The sequence below is a fragment of the Gnatocerus cornutus genome, chromosome 7, assembly GCF_029298725.1.
Source record: "Gnatocerus cornutus isolate USDA-ARS CGAHR chromosome 7, icGnaCorn1.1, whole genome shotgun sequence".
Taxonomy (NCBI): Eukaryota; Metazoa; Arthropoda; class Insecta; order Coleoptera; family Tenebrionidae; genus Gnatocerus; species Gnatocerus cornutus.
This window is the reverse complement of record NC_142239.1, coordinates 14,249,583-14,261,958: the sequence shown is the minus strand read 5'-3', so window position 1 is coordinate 14,261,958 and position 12,376 is coordinate 14,249,583. Positions and strand designations below refer to the sequence as shown.

Here is a 12,376-nt window from a genome sequence, read left to right as displayed (position 1 = left end):
AAAGATTCTTAATCTACGCAGAAAAACCGTCAAAGAAAAAGAAAAAGCTGTAATAGTGTTTATTTACGAAATAAAAAGTTGCAACAGTAAAAAAATAAATACTACCATTATACAAAAAAAGTAAAGAAAAATAAATATGGCAAATAAATAACAGACGGGTTTAGCGACTTCCGACAAATTGATCGCTTTAATAAAGGAACCAAAACAAAGAAAAAACTTAAAAAAGAACTATTACTGTATTTGTAATAAAAAACAAATCATTGTCTCAACTAAAAACAATTAAAAAAATATATTAAGTACAATTTTTGACTTTTCAATTATCACCTCTGTTAACACATAAAACAAAACCCAGTTTGGTTAAACGGCACTTCCAAAAATTAAATTTCTATTCTTGTTAGTATGTTATCTTGCTTCCGCTGAACAAAAAAAAACGGTGTTTCACTCAAGTTGAAAAAATCCCCAAATTCCAACGTGTAAACAGGAAGGAGAATAAAGAAAAAAAATAACAAAACAGAGATCATTAGCCTGCCAATCGCGACTCAAATGTCAGAAAAACTCAGTACCTTTACGCTTAAATTATATAAACAAACAAACAGAAAAATAGAGGAGAGGTTTGCCTCATAATCAAGGTACCGTTTTCATAAATTATATCACATTAAATAAGCTACTAAACGAGACTATTACGAAACATACGCGACTCAACGCAACAATAAACAGTAGCAGTCTATACCGGGTTCAGTACGGAGTCAGGTAAGGGGCGTTAAGAGGTCGTCTAGGCTTCAGTGGAAGCAACAAGGGAACTCTTCGGGGTGTAGGCCGTGGCGTTCGGGTCGAGGGTCGAACCGGGAGGACTTTCGGCCAGACGAACCCTTGACATGTTACTTGTCGGCGCTGGGCCACCGAAACTATCATTCGGCATCACAGCTAATACTTGCGCGATTTTACTCTTCAGTTCTTCGATTTCCCGCTCCTGCGTTCTATTAGAACCTGCAACAAAACGATTGAGAAAAGTTCATTTTCAATCTTTTTACCTACTTTCTCTGATTTCGAGTTGTCGCTTTGCCTCGCCCAGGGCACTGAAGAGATCGAGCTTGATCCGCGTCTCCGCCGACAGGGAATTTTCTAAATGAGCGTTTTTCTCCTGCATGGCAGATAGTGCTGTCATGAGTATGTCCATATCACGGAGCTGATCGAGTAGAGCGGCATTTTCGCGTTCCAGCGCGGCGTACCGTTCCTCAGCCCAATGCTTCGCTGCTCGACAATCAGCTAACTCAGCTTCTAACTCTCTACGGCGCGCTCGACACGCCTCTGTGCACTCACCTCGGGAAGACTGCGCCACAACCTGAAAACCAATTCGTACTGAAGAATCGCAAGAATTTAGCGCGCGAAACCCTCCGCCAATAACACCCAAAAGCTTACAGCTTTCACAAGAGCCCTCTGTTTCCGTATTTGGGTTCTTACTTGTGCCGCTCTGGCTTCCTCTTGTTTTCTGTTCTTGCGTTCTTGGTTTAACTGTGATTCTAAGCTGCAGCGTGTCCGCCTTTCGTCCGCTACTCTTCGCTCTAAATTGCTGATAGTCTGTTTATCGGAAGACCGCGAGCTGATCGCGTTTTGGTACCGCTGTTGCAGATCTTCGACTTCGCGCTGTGACGTCGACAGCTCGCCTTTGATTACTTTTTCGCTGGTTGTGAGAGCGGCGACCTGCAACAATAAAAAAATTAGCCCATTAGAATCTAATTGGACGAATTTTGGAGTACGCACCTGCAGCCTGAGCTCCTGCTCGCTGGTCCTGCTGCAATGAAGGTCTGCCCGCAGCCTTTTCGCATCAGCCTCGAGCTTCTGCAGGTACTCGGCGGCCTCTCTCTCCTTATCCTGCTCCTTCTTTTCCCTCCTCCTCGTCATTCTCGGCTCGTGTTCATGCAACGTCGTCACTTCCTCGACGCCCGCACCTATCGCAGAGCCGTTACTGTGCGAATGATTGACCTGTTTCTGCCTATCTATGTGCCTATCTGCGTGTCTGTGTTCCTCGTGTTCTTTACATTTATCCACAGACTTTCTATGATGTGATTTCGACGTTGGATGGACGCCGTTGGCTATCGTCCCGTTCGGGATGTGACCGTTTTTCTCATGATGATGCAACTTATTATTGTTGTGTACTTTGGCGTTTTGTACAGGGGCAGGTACGATGGCTGTGGAGATTTGCTGCTCCGGGGGTGGCGGCTGGACTGCAGGAGGCGGCGACACCGCGTCTATCGGTAACGCCTGTTGCATCAGCTGCATGTAGAACTCGTTTTCTTTCGCGACGTCGCGCTGTCTTCGCTGCCTCATTCTGTACCTAAACAAAAAAAAGTCCAGAAATCGTGACTATAAAAATAAAATACGCAAACAGCCAAATAAAATCTCATTTTAATAATACAAGTTCTTATCAAATGAGTTATGGCAAAAGGTAAAAGACCGCGGTCACGGAAATGTTACCGAAAATATCACAGGTACTTCTAAGGCGATATAAATTTAGCGAAGAAATGACCTACACACTTCTTTATTCGATTTCATGGGAGATATAAATAACATCCAAGCAAACACCTGCTTCCGCAAAAACTTTCATAGTTTTAAACATTAATAGAACATCTGCAGTGGAAAACTCCTTTTAATTTGACTGATCTGTAACAAAACCCGATCGCTCAGATTAATCATGCAAAAAATAAAACGGAATAAAACTTGGGCCATTATAAAGCAATTTCGTACATTTGTTTATACATTTATGACGTCACTGACTACCCACTAGCTCAACTTCTAATTACCCTCATGAGGGCGTTTTGCACAAAATCGATAAGAAACGTTCAGAAAAAGCAAGTTTATGGTCGTTCGTATTGTGTAACGAATAAAAAAAACAATAAAATGAACTGTTTAATTAATTTGAATATTGGATGCCCCACAAAAACGATAAAAAGTGTTTGAATGTGGACTATATTCGCATTGTTGCACACAAAATTTTTTCTACTTACCCTACATACGACTTAAACCCGAATCCTAAGGTAACAACGGGGTATCCTATGCAGTGTGCAGCAAACGGCCTACACAGGTCTAGATGTCCCGGTATGTGTTTGACATCGCGTAACCGCACCGCCGCTTCCAAGTACACAAACAGCACCCAAAGAATAATTGTCGGGGCGCATATTCCCCTGTCTGTATGCCAAACGTATTGTACCCATACATATGTACTGGCGGCAAAAAAAAGCCAATGGACTGGGATGAAGAAGAAGCACAGCATATCCGACGTGAGAGCAATGCACACGAAGAATATGGAAAAGGCCAGGCCCTGGTATTTGAAAGAGTCATAGACCGAGCGTACCAACAAGTAGAACGGCCATAGAAACTCAAATCTGAACTCCAGGATGAAATCGGCCGTAATTACCATCGCCCATAAAAAGAGGAACTTCAGGTACAGGAGAGTGCTGCAACAAAACATCTTCTCAAAAAAGTGTAAAGTGGGTGATGTCATGTTTCGAGAACAAAACGTGGAGGAAGTTTATGAAGTGTGACATAATTTATTTGTATTTACGAATGCATAATCGGCGAGTTACGCTAATGCATTAGAAAGATAAAAATAATCGTGTTTTGACAGCTGCCTCCTAACCTATCTCGACGGAATTTCGTGTCTGTTTGGCCAGGAAACTCCGTCGGAAACTCGTCCCGATGTTACGTCACATCGTTTATAATACGTATCACTCTGAAAATCCGACTGGACAATTCAAAATCCTCGGTTTGTTTGGGGAAACCAGCCATTTTGACGCACATATGGGACAAATCCGCTTAGACTGTGAAGCACTCAACCATCTTAGCACGTGGATTGTCACATTCCAACGCGGAAACGTACCTTCCGTAAATCCCTTCGGTGATTTTGTTCCTTTTCATGGGTCTTCTCATCTTACCGATCTCAACATTTCGTCTCTTCATAATTCAGACCAAACCAATGCTCTGAAACAATTAGTCGACTCACTCCCTGCGATAAAATGCCAAAAAACTCGGATGTCTCATGGAATTTTTGTCACAAAAACTTCGCTTTTGCGGTAAACTGTCTTTTGTTGTCAACTCTACTTGTTCCGACGCGCGCGGATAGATGGCCGAGACAAACTGTCAAATTTGTAGTATAAAACCTGACAAAACGAAAATCTCTAGGGAAATTTAAATAAAACCAACAAAGCATGAAGCAATCTGATTTCCTTCCATTAAATTTTATTGAACTTGCAGAATACATTCGGAGAGAAATTACTTAAAAAAATATTACACTAGTATGCACAGATCAAAGTTTACAGTGTACAACACGTTAAATAAGTATAAACCCAAAAAAAAAAGATAAACCTAAAACTGTCATAAGAATGTCACATCCATAGCAAAAGCGTCTATTTTGGCCGTCTCGAATTTCCAGTACGTATGATAAAATTTCTCAATGTACAATAAAACTTCACCATAAACCCCAATAGTCGAAAATAGTATAAATAAACGACATAAAATAAATAAAAAGTCGGAGACGCTTACAAGATTCTTTCATAGAACAGCAGATAAGCTTGAGCACTCAAAACTCTCGCTTCGTTAGCTTCGGAAACGTGCGAGTCACTAATGTAATACCATTTTCCTGAGGGTATTTCTGGATCGCCTTGCGCCCCTTTGGGAGCCTGCGACTTTTCACTCTTTTGATTCTTTGGCAAAAACTGCCACCGGTAGCTATTCTCCTCCAATTTCGGCCGGACTTTTACATAAGCGACATAGTGCCCACCGTGAATAGAGCCACTATGCTCAACGACACCATACAACGAATATAAAACTTTGGTTTGGCCGGCCTCGAAGGTTGGTAAACTCTGAGAACGCTTTGAGCAGAAAGGTGCGAGATCAAGAACAGTAGGAAACTTAACGAATTTTGGGACTTTGGCGGAACGAAAACGATAAACCTGAAAACGCTTGAGGTGTAAAATTAAGACCGCCGGAGGGTTGTAAATGAGGAGTTGCTTAGTTGCATTCGTGTTGACTGTCTTTTTATCGGCGCCGCCGTGGCGTTTCGTGCATAACTCGCAACTGACTTTGTTATTACCAGTCATTAGTTCGCAGGCTGTGAATTGGTTGAGGCAGGATTGAACCGAATACTCTCCTTCTTCGCACTGGTAGCGCGCGGAGATCGTGTTTGTCCACAAATCAACGTCCTCTTCGTCTTCGTCCATCTAAAAAAACACCGATTAAGAACTGACGTGGAAATCTTAACAGCACCCACCTTTTCTTCTTTGGGAAGTTCGCCTCCACAAGCTCCTTCAAAGTTGTCATCGTCTTCCATCTTATCACCACATAAAGAGTTGACTTTGTTGGAGTCGCCATCGTTAAGTAAACTTAGTTTGGACAAACCCGTCTTTAAATCGACGTTCTTGTTGACAAACGCCAGTCGGGACTCCGGCCGCTCAAAGAACTCGTTACCACTGAAAGATTTAAATTAGTTTTCGTTCAAACTACTAGAAAAAACCTACTCTTCTTCCGGACTGTTGTGACCGACAGGACTCCCCATATCGATGTTGGTCTCGCTGGAAGCTGGACTGTTATCTGGAGTACCATGCGAAGCACTCAACATCCCAATGGCCGGACTGGGAACTCCACTATCATCAATACGCATTTCCGGTGAAATTCCTCTATTATTAGAGTCCGGACTACTATTATCAACTTTATCGGAGTTGTAACCGGACTCCATTCCTTTCGCGACTTCCTCAGACGCATTATCAACGTTATCTTCAACATCTGCGTCAGATTCGCTATCAGATTTCTCCATGCTAACGTCGTTAGACGCTGGATTCGGTCCGATACCAACGTTCATATTCCGATGTGACTTTTGCTTTTTATTCTTTTTTCGTTCAGCTCTCTTCTCCTTCTTAATCTGATGTTTAGACGGCTTGTTATCATCGATTTCTTCAGCCTTCCGCCTTAAGACTGGAGGAATTTGTTTCTCGGTAATCGGTAGACTTAAATCTAAGAAGAACTCGTCTCTATGCGAAGTGTGTTGGCAATCTTGGCACTGTAAAGTGCTCACCAACACCCCTCTGAAAACTTGTTCAGTTGGCAGTAACATTTCTGAGGCTTGTTGTCCGTAAAACTTAATAATTTTCTTTTTATCTCCCTCGACAGTACTGGGATCCGTTTTTGTATTGAGTCCCAATCTTTCCAAAATCACTGATTGATATCGACGCAGGTCTTCCTCTCTCACGGCTTCTAGCAAATGTCGCAACAATTCATGTGAGTCGTGTTGGTCTCCGCCCCCGAATTGTGGCATTCTGGTTGTTAGTTTCGCCAGCAGCATTCGCGGGACGTATGCTTCGTTCCTTCCGTTCTGAATTTCCGTTATAGTTTCCGCGAGAGTACAAGTAAGAGGACGCCATTTTTCCAGATGGCCAGTCAGAGGTTCCACTACCGGTGAATCGTTGTCCTGAGAGTTCAATTTTCCACCAGGTAACTGGAAGTACTGACCGCCTTCAGCGGTTTCTCTTAAAAGATCTAACAAATACGGGGTCTGAGCTAAACATTGAACTACTGAATTAAAGAAACACGTGTTGCCAAGATTCATTAGACCACGAGGACGAGGTAAACTTGACGATGTAGAGGTGTTGAACATGCTTCCAAAAGACATGTTTGAAGACACTGGTACTAAATCCATCACCTGCGATAAAAAAAAACGGATTAGGAAAATCAAATTCGTTTAAGATGTGCTATTTTTAAAGTCACAGTCGTGCCAACGCTATTTTAATACAAGTTCATCTAAACTCTCAAATGTGACGTCCCGGAGGTTTTTTTTACCACAATTTTGTGAAGATTCCAAAGCAAAAACAAGCCAAACAAAACGTTATTTATAGAACGGTCGATAAATGGAATCGATTTTTCTTTTCTTTTTTGATACGCCTCACTTCACGTGACTTACAGAAGGAATTCTTTATATCACAACCGACCATGGCTAATTTCATTACGTACAAGACTGCAACGGAAAAAAACTGGAAATTTTCACAGTGCCATCGACCTCTAACATACACAAAGAGGGAATTATGTCACACCCCCAAGTCTGAAAATAGTTTGAAGCAAAATTTTCCTTTTTAATTTCGCATGAAATGAGTCAGTTTTATAGTAGAAATCGCTCCTGATTTGAAGTCTTATCAGATCAGGAAGTGACTAAAGTAAACATTTTTGTATAAATACTCACTGGATGTTCTACAGGTTTAGCTAAGACTTTATTCTTATTCTCTGCTGCTTTTTGGACATACTCCACAGCTTCTAGCAACTTTGCCTTGCATGAGACATTGACACCATCATCACAGTCATAACACCACACACTCCAGGAATTCGTATCCACACAGATAGCGTGTGAATCAGAATGTGGCGTCTTGTAATGTTCTAAAGCATGCATGTTTCGAGATCTACCACAGGCATGATGCCCGCACCGCAAACACAGCCATAAAGAATTATCAAATTCGAATTCAGAATCCATATCTGACTCCGGTTTTGGCATTTTCTTGCATTGTTCACAATCGCTGGCCAATCCGCTCTTGATGAGGACTTTTTTCACCTTTTGTAAGTCCACGGCTTGGCGGATGTGGCGACATTCCGTCATATTATCGTTTTCATCGCACGATTCCGTGGACTCATCCCCTGTGGGATCACCTTGATGCTTCTTTCTGCTCATTGTTCTATTGCCCTTCTATTATTCTAATCACATTAACACGTTTTAACCTTCATACGAAACGAAGAGTGAAAAGCGATTTGGAAGGCCAAAATGGTGGCTGGTGGTTAGGTTTTTGCACTAATTCAGAAAAGCGAAAGGTTGTAGATGAATGTTCATTGAAAATTGCAGAAAATCAGGAAAATTCACCACGATTCTTATATGACACTTCACTTGACAGCATAGTTTTTTACAACGGCGGCGAGTGACAGTTGGTGCAACACCAAAATCCCTAAATCAAATGGGCGGAAAGTTCCTAAAACAAAACTGGTAAAATAGCCCTACGAAGCACCCACCGTCTTTAAAAAGTGTAGATATTAAATATAAAACAACAACCTTTTTTTTGGTCTAATTACAATCCAATTATAATCAGTATTCAGAAAATTTCAGATGGTTTAAAATCGGTGCCAAAAACTGAACCAATGGTTGTCACGGACAGCGGTCATGTGACTACCAAACAGCAATAGGGGACAAGGACTCTTTGAATATTTTTGAGAATTTTTCTCACTTATTTCTCGTATTTCCTTTTAAAAAAGTACTTAATAAACCTTGAAATCGGTAAAAAAGTGCGTGTTTATGTCCAAACAATTTTTAGGTAAATGATACTAAAATCTTAACCTCACTTTTTAACCCCCTAACCTCCACAAAATGAGACACGTTAGTTTTATCGCACGGACTGTCTTCGTGCAGAATAATGATGTGGAGGCTGCGTGTCGTGTTTTGAACAGAATTCTAGGACGAGAAGGAATTTTGGACCAGTTTAGGAGGACCAGATTCTTTGAGAAGCCCTTTCAAGTAATTTCGTAATTTTAACTAGTAAATTAGTGACGATTTTGTGTAGTTTCGTAGGAGAATTAACTTCGAGAGATGTAAGGCCATTTACAATGAAGATATGGACAGGAAAATTCAGTTTGTTTTGAGGAAAAACAGAACAGAGCCTTTCCCTGGAAATCCATAATTTAAAGTAAACTGTACAGTTAGTGTAGTAATAAAAATTGAAAAGTAAACTTGAGTCTTTTTGATTCCAAATTCTATAAGTAGATCAAAGTATTTTTTTATTATACAATAATTAATTACATAAAATAAGATTACACTTGGATACATCTATTTATAAAATGGATTTGAATTCTTATCACAATCATCCCTAAATGGGTTATTTTCATCATATTCCTCATCATCAGTAGCAAAAGGATTCTTAGTTTCATCATAATCATTTTCAAACGGATTCGTCCCAGCGGCAACATCTACACTATAGTCTCTTTTTCTCGTCTCATAAGTCTTTGGAGCATAATTAGTAATATTAGCTTCTAACGATGAGCTATACTTATTTTCTTGTACTCTAACTCTCCCTTCAGACGTCGGAATTAAAACATGTCCCGCTTGTTTCTCCGATTGCCTCAATCTCGCTTCAGCCCCCAATCCATAATTCCTGATTTCCGGTTCTACAACGAGCTTCTTTTCAATCCTCTCAGGAACGGCGGCAGTTTTATCAGGAGTCTCATCTCTGATCACTTTGTATTTATTAAAGACGCCTCTCCCGAAATACTCCGCGGCGATTGAAAACCCATCGTGAGCCTTCTCTAACTGGGAATGGAAAGTTTCGTGGAGATCCTTATTATATTCGCGAGCTTTCAAAAGCTCCAACAGGTTTTTATTTTCAGGTTGACACGCCGGACACTCGTTTTCTTCCTCGCAGAAACTTTGAAAACAATGCTGGTGGTAACTATGTTGACAGAGGAAGTGTATGGTGGGCAATTCCAGCGGGTGATGACACGCAGCGCAACGGGAGCCCTGTATTACGATGCTGCCACTTTTCAGTTTCTCCAGTTGTTCTTTTAACTTCTCGGTGTCTTTCTTGTAGTTTTGAGTGAGCTCTGCTATTTCCTTACTCTTCTTCTGTTCTTGTTGGAGTTCGCTGACTATGTAAGAACGGACGTGGCCTAAAGTAATGTCGGCATTTCCAGTCCCGAGCGCGTCTATTACTAACTGTGGAGACAGCAGTCTCTCTTTGGCTATAACTGTAAGAATTTCGTTCAACAATTCGATGGAGGGATTCTTCGTGTCTCTTACGCAAGACCATAAAGCTTGCACCCAGAGAGTGGGTTCTTGGTGGCCGAAGCGGCGACAACACGCAAGGGTCGAATTCGCGTCGTTCTTAGAAATGTGGTATCGGAGGATTTGTTGGTACAACTTCTGCTCTTCGTACAAATGCAAAATTCCTTCACTAAAAGAGTGCATGTGACACACCACCAAAGCTTGTGACTTATCGTATTTAATATCGGGGTTTTGGAGGAGCTTCAGGGTCTTCTGAGTGTACTTATTCCTCTCAGGGACAGTTTCCAAGTTCCCCCAGACATGCAAGTAGTGCTCCAATAGCGTGTTGTATACAGGGGTGCTCAAAATACAACCTTCTCCTATAAGATACTCTAGAAATTCAACCAAACGCTCCGAATTATTGAGAAAAAGATGAATATAGTCCTCTGGATCAGACTTTTGCGGCATCTCAAAACTTCCAATCATGGAATTATCCAAAGAGCTGTTGGACTTGTAACTCGTACAGAGTCTCTTCAAGAACTGTGTGCTCTCAAAAGGGGCGTTTTGTATCAAGATATTTCCGTATTTCTTCATGTAAAACTCCGCGTTTTCGAATGATAGATTGGAAATGTAATCGAGAACCTCCACGTACCTTTGGTGGTCTTCAACTTGCAGTTTTATGTACCAGTCGTGTTTTTCGTGCTTCTTGGCTAACATTAAAGCCTCCGCGGGGCTTCCCTGTCGACAAACTTTAATCGCAATGTCAACGTCGTAGTTCAAGTCTCCTTCTTTCATCAAAATGAACTCTTTCAAACTGTTTGATTGGCCAACAGTGTTGTTTAATTTTGTGTAACAATTGAGAAGAAGAGTCGTGTGGTCTTCCGTGGCGTGTCCTTGTTTATGCAACGCCTCTAGATACATCGTCAGCTTCTCAATATGTTGCGAATCAAGGAACTTCCGGATTACATAACTCGGTTCCAACTTCCCGATTGTTTTAATGTACTGTTCTATAGCCCCCACGTAGTCCCCCTTATCACACAAGTGGTCTCCGTATTGCCGAAAAATATTAACAAGTCCGTCAGAGTCGTACTGTTGAGACTTGGCAATGCGGATGGCAACGTCGTACAAATTCTTCTTGAAGAGAAGAGAGAGCTTGGATTGGAGATCTTTCTCATCGAGATGGTAGAGACGATTGTGGTTATCGAGGATGTAAAACGCGCCCCATTCGTTCAAAATGGCTTTGATTGAAGGCACCATTGCCGAAAACACGATGAACTTGTTGTGGATGTCGAGGACTGTAATGAGGTCGTCTTGAACTGTGCTGACTTGAGTATCGTTGGTAATGGCGAGATTTGGACGTGTGGTTTTCGAAATGATCACGAGGTAGCTGCGGAACCACTCCAGAAGAACTTTTTCGCCGTCAACTGCATAGCACGGGCCTCTTCCATCGGCGGTGTAACAATAGATCGCCTGCGGAATAATCGCTAAAAGACATGTTTGAACAACAGTGGGACTTACGTCGTTGCGACCGACCATGAAGTGACTCTCGACCATGGATTCCGCCAGAACGCTGCATTTTTTCGCGCAGCCGATACTATCCAACTGGAACTGAAGGAGGAAATAGTTTAAACAAACAGAGATTCGTTTGAATTTTACCTTAATTTCCTTATCTTTATGCGTAATATTATAGACAATCACTGAACTATCAGTGGCCACAAACAAAAAGACACTAGAGGAAGTTGTTTTGAATGCTAACCCAGTTACTATAGAACTTGCGTCTCTCAACAACTTTTGCTTTGAACTGCGATCGCGTGTGATGTCGCCCCTTCAACATTTCTTTAAACAAACAGTTCAATTGGATGTTAGTTACCTGTAGAGAACCAGAGAGCCATCAACAAACCCAACGGCCATTAACTGAAGACCATCATGGACACACAAACTGGATGCATGCACGGGGCGATTCCCAGGGATGGCCCGGGAAATTCTATAACAGTATGGGACTCCATTCTTATCAAATCTACTGGTGTCCCAGACTTTTATCAAAGGGTTGATACCTGGCTCATCTTGCTAAAGATAAAATAATGATAAATAAAGAATTTAAGCAGGTTGAAGGCACGTACGCCTACAGTGACCAAAATAGGAGAATTCCTCAACTGTTGGGCGTGCTCAACTGTCAGTTCATACGCACGAAAGGCTCTAACGTGCCAGGACCGCGACAATAAATAAATTTGTCCGTTTGAGTCCCCCAATACAATGTGGTTGTTACCACTTGAAGTCACAGTGACTTTAGATTCCTAAAATAAGAGGTCAGACAGGGCTAAAATGAGTTTGAAGGAATACTTTGAAGAGTTCTGCGATTTTTCCATCATCCACATCAGTCCGGAGGTCGAAAAAATGAAATTTTCTCCACTGAAACACTCAGTGTAGTGTTACAAACCTTAACAAACAATTTTACCTCAAGGAAAGCCATTTCTTGAAAAATCTTTATTGTGACAAGTTCATGTTAACCTAACTTCGTTCTGTCACCGTGACACTTGACACCGCGAATCAAAACAAAGGAGCTAAAATCCCTAGAAAGTTTCAAACTCGAAAATAAAACAA

At 41.5% G+C, this 12,376-nt stretch overlaps 4 protein-coding genes across 6 annotated transcripts; 1 reads left to right on the top strand and 3 right to left on the bottom strand.

The window, feature by feature from the left end:
• Positions 1 to 43: 43 nt before the first annotated feature.
• On the bottom strand, positions 44 to 4,130 carry LOC148171345 (macoilin). 2 transcript variants are annotated; one of them, XM_088042137.1, is made up of 6 exons: positions 3,878 to 4,130; positions 3,006 to 3,455; positions 1,762 to 2,335; positions 1,420 to 1,701; positions 1,036 to 1,342; positions 44 to 987 (listed from the first exon to the last, which is right to left on the bottom strand). In XM_088042137.1, the coding sequence occupies exons 1-6, from the start codon at positions 3,955 to 3,957 to the stop codon at positions 773 to 775; spliced, it is 1,908 nt and encodes a 635-aa protein (XP_087898263.1). In that variant the 5' UTR covers positions 3,958 to 4,130; the 3' UTR covers positions 44 to 772. The 2 variants fall into 2 exon arrangements, with proteins under 2 accessions (XP_087898263.1, XP_087898264.1); XM_088042138.1 differs by having other exon boundaries at positions 1,462 to 1,701.
• An 89-nt stretch (positions 4,131 to 4,219) lies between these two features.
• Usp16-45 (ubiquitin specific protease 16/45) lies at positions 4,220 to 7,960 on the bottom strand. Its single transcript, XM_088041515.1, has 4 exons — positions 7,226 to 7,960; positions 5,514 to 6,691; positions 5,267 to 5,465; positions 4,220 to 5,216 (listed from the first exon to the last, which is right to left on the bottom strand). The coding sequence occupies exons 1-4, from the start codon at positions 7,703 to 7,705 to the stop codon at positions 4,536 to 4,538; spliced, it is 2,538 nt and encodes an 845-aa protein (XP_087897641.1). The 5' UTR covers positions 7,706 to 7,960; the 3' UTR covers positions 4,220 to 4,535.
• Positions 7,961 to 8,160: 200 nt separating this feature from the next.
• Positions 8,161 to 8,748, top strand: mRpS21 (mitochondrial ribosomal protein S21). 2 transcript variants are annotated; one of them, XM_088041054.1, is made up of 3 exons: positions 8,161 to 8,276; positions 8,337 to 8,536; positions 8,583 to 8,748. In XM_088041054.1, exons 2-3 carry the CDS (start codon positions 8,390 to 8,392, stop codon positions 8,697 to 8,699), a joined length of 264 nt encoding a protein of 87 aa, XP_087897180.1. In that variant the 5' UTR covers positions 8,161 to 8,276; positions 8,337 to 8,389; the 3' UTR covers positions 8,700 to 8,748. The 2 variants fall into 2 exon arrangements, with proteins under 2 accessions (XP_087897180.1, XP_087897179.1); XM_088041053.1 differs by having other exon boundaries at positions 8,161 to 8,536.
• Positions 8,749 to 8,781: 33 nt separating this feature from the next.
• Positions 8,782 to 12,327, bottom strand: Vps11 (vacuolar protein sorting 11). The gene is made up of 7 exons (XM_088041051.1): positions 12,231 to 12,327; positions 12,116 to 12,184; positions 11,896 to 12,069; positions 11,646 to 11,842; positions 11,432 to 11,600; positions 11,294 to 11,383; positions 8,782 to 11,245 (listed from the first exon to the last, which is right to left on the bottom strand). Exons 1-7 carry the CDS (start codon positions 12,243 to 12,245, stop codon positions 8,846 to 8,848), a joined length of 3,114 nt encoding a protein of 1,037 aa, XP_087897177.1. The 5' UTR covers positions 12,246 to 12,327; the 3' UTR covers positions 8,782 to 8,845.
• Between the last annotated feature and the right edge of the window lie 49 nt (positions 12,328 to 12,376).